The 2838-nt window shown below is 35.8% G+C and overlaps 1 protein-coding gene across 1 annotated transcript in view; it reads left to right on the forward strand.

Moving 5' to 3' along the window:
- Window positions 1–796: 796 nt before the first annotated feature.
- Window positions 797–2838, forward strand: part of DCHS2 (dachsous cadherin-related 2) — a 119738-nt gene continuing 117696 nt past the window's right edge. Inside the window, 1 exon segment of the mRNA XM_045295799.1 lies at window positions 797–817. Coding sequence (XP_045151734.1) covers window positions 797–817 — 21 coding nt within the window.

Here is a 2838-nt window from a genome sequence, read left to right on the forward strand (position 1 = left end):
TGTTTTAATGTAATCCTCTTGACTAATCTCAAAGCCATGGTATGTGTACATGTGTGTACAGGCTCCCACACTTTCCATGACCCCGGGACATTTTTGGGCCCTTGTTGGCCATGGTGAATAAGAAAGACACAATCCTTTCTTTAAATTGTAAGGATGAACAAACTGAAAACACATAGAATAGTTGAAGATGGTGTTAGGTTATATGAAAGAATGGAAATAGAGGATCTAAGATAGACAATAATAAGAGGACCAATTTGTATAGGTGACTCAGTAAATAACTGGTTTTTACCTCTCCAGCACCCATTCACATATTTCCTTGTAGAACCGCCTATGTTCCATTATCAGCTCATGTGTTTTGGTGGGATTGACCCTGTGACTACTTCTAGGCATGTCAACAAGACCATGTCCTATTAAAGTATCATATCTCTTCAGGCTAAAGTGACTAGGTATGTAACTAGTAACCCAAACCAGGTTAGTCAAAATCCATAAAATCTGTACTGGTCAGGTATCTAGCCAGGAAAACGGAAATTATAGTCACAGGAATAATTGCATAGCCCAAATAAGAGTTGAAATTAGGAGGTTTCTAGAAACAAACAAGAACGATAACACAACATAACAAAACTTATGGGACACAGCAAAAGCAGTTCTGAGAAGTAAGTTTATAGCAATTAAAAAAAAGAGAAAAAAAAATTTCAACACTTTAACATAACACCTCCAACAGTTAGAACAAGGACAACAGTCTGGTGATATTAAATCAATCGAATTGTATCGGAGAGAAATTACTTAGAGGTGAACAATGAGTAAACATAAAAGTGGGGTAAGAGGAAAGAAAAAGATATATAAATATTTGTGTGTGTGTATATATATACATATATATAAGTGCAACAAGGAAGCAGATGAACTTTGGGCCTCTTCTTAACTCTTACTTCAGTACAAGAACAAGTTTGCTCAAATAATGTGGCATTGTATGATACTCACCTTCCTAACAGGATTGCTGAAGACAAAACGGGTGCATAAACAAATGTGGAGAAGAAAGCTGATGGTGCTGGCTATTAAAAGATAGTGTGTGGGGTCTTAAAGGCTTGTAGTTAAACAAGCAGCCATCTAGCAGGGAAGCAACAAAGCCCACATGAAGAAGCATACCTATGTGATCATGTGGTGTGGATGGGAAGAGGTATCAGAAGTTTAAAAACAAGCAATCAGATCAATATGAAGGGACACGAATGCAGTGAAGACCCAAAACTCACCTGGAAGATATTTGGACAGTTCCTCACAGAAGGGCCATGCTGAAGGGATGCTAAATCCAGGGTGATCCAGGGTGCAGTATGGCACTGATGAACTACATAACTATCGTATTATTCTCTAATGTTTCCTCCCCTTACTGTTATGGTTTTTACTTTCTTTACCTCATTAATCATGTTAGATTTTCATATGTTCATTTGTATATTTAAGATCCTTCCATACATGGAAGTCAAGATAGATAACCCTTCAGAAACAATAACAGGAATAATGGTTCTGTGAGGGTTTGGGAAGAGAGATGGGGAGGAGGAGAGGGGATGGGGAGCTGATAGCATTGATGACCGTATAACCCCACTTGATGGGATCAAACAATAGAATTGTATGCAACTAGATATACTGGATTAACACATAGCAAAAAAAAAAACCCCCAACAAACAATTATAGAAAAAAACTAAGAATAAGGGTTCCTCGCGAGGTATTGTGGGGGAAGGAGACGATAAGGGAAGCTGATATCAATGAGTTCAAGAAGAAGAAAACTGTTTTGAGCGTGATTGTGGTATCAAGTGTATAATACTGTGTGATGTGATAGAACTATGGAATGTTATGTTATCTATAAGAGCTCCCAATAAATGATTTTTTAAAAAATTAGAGCAGAAATAAATGAGCTGGAAAACAGAATGGGAAAAATCAACAAAACAAGACGTTGGTTCTTTGAAAGGATCAAAAAGGTTCTTGAAAAAGGGTTCTTTGAAAAGTTTGTCAAAATTGGTAAACTAGTAAATTTAAGAAAGGAAAAGAAAGTAAATGAAAATATTTAGTTAGAGATGAAATGGGAGACATCACAACATATTCAGATTAAATAAAAAGAATAGTAACACAGTCTTATGAAAGACTGTATTCACTTAAACTTGATAATCTTGATTACATGGATAAATATCTAGAAATTCACTCTCTACTCAAATTAATGCAGGAAGGCTAAAAAAAAAAAAAACCTGAACAGACCCATAGCAAAAGAAGATATAGAGGAGGTCATCAAGAGACTTCCAACCAAAACAAGTCCAGAACCAAATGGCTTCACTGGAGAATTCTACCAAGAATGCGGAGAAGACCTGTTACCAATTCTACACAAATTATTCCAGAATATAGAAAGGGGCAGCAAACTCCCAACCTCATTCAACTAAGCCAGCATAACCCTGATACCCAAACCAAAGATCCCACAAAGAGAAAACTACAGAACAATATCCCTCATAATCATAGATGCAAAACTGCGCAACAAAATCCTAGCCAATACAATCCAACAACATAAAAACAAACAAACAAACAAAAATACATCATGACCAAGTGAGATTCGTACCAGTGATGCAAGGATGGTTCAACATTGCAAAATTAATTGATGTAATCCACCACATAAACAAGATAAAAGTTAAGAACTATATGATCATATCAATTGATGCGGATAAAGAATTTAACAATATCCAATACCCATTTCTAATAGAAGCACTCATTAAGTTAGGAATAGAAAGGAAATTCCTCAACACAATAAAGGCCATTTATTAAAAAACAATGAAGAAAATGGAAAATATTCCCATTGAAAATGGG

The sequence above is a fragment of the Echinops telfairi genome, unplaced genomic scaffold (genome assembly GCF_000313985.2).
Source record: "Echinops telfairi isolate 266 unplaced genomic scaffold, ASM31398v2 ScPeMD7_5868;HRSCAF=6743_1, whole genome shotgun sequence".
Classification (NCBI taxonomy): Eukaryota; Metazoa; Chordata; class Mammalia; order Afrosoricida; family Tenrecidae; genus Echinops; species Echinops telfairi.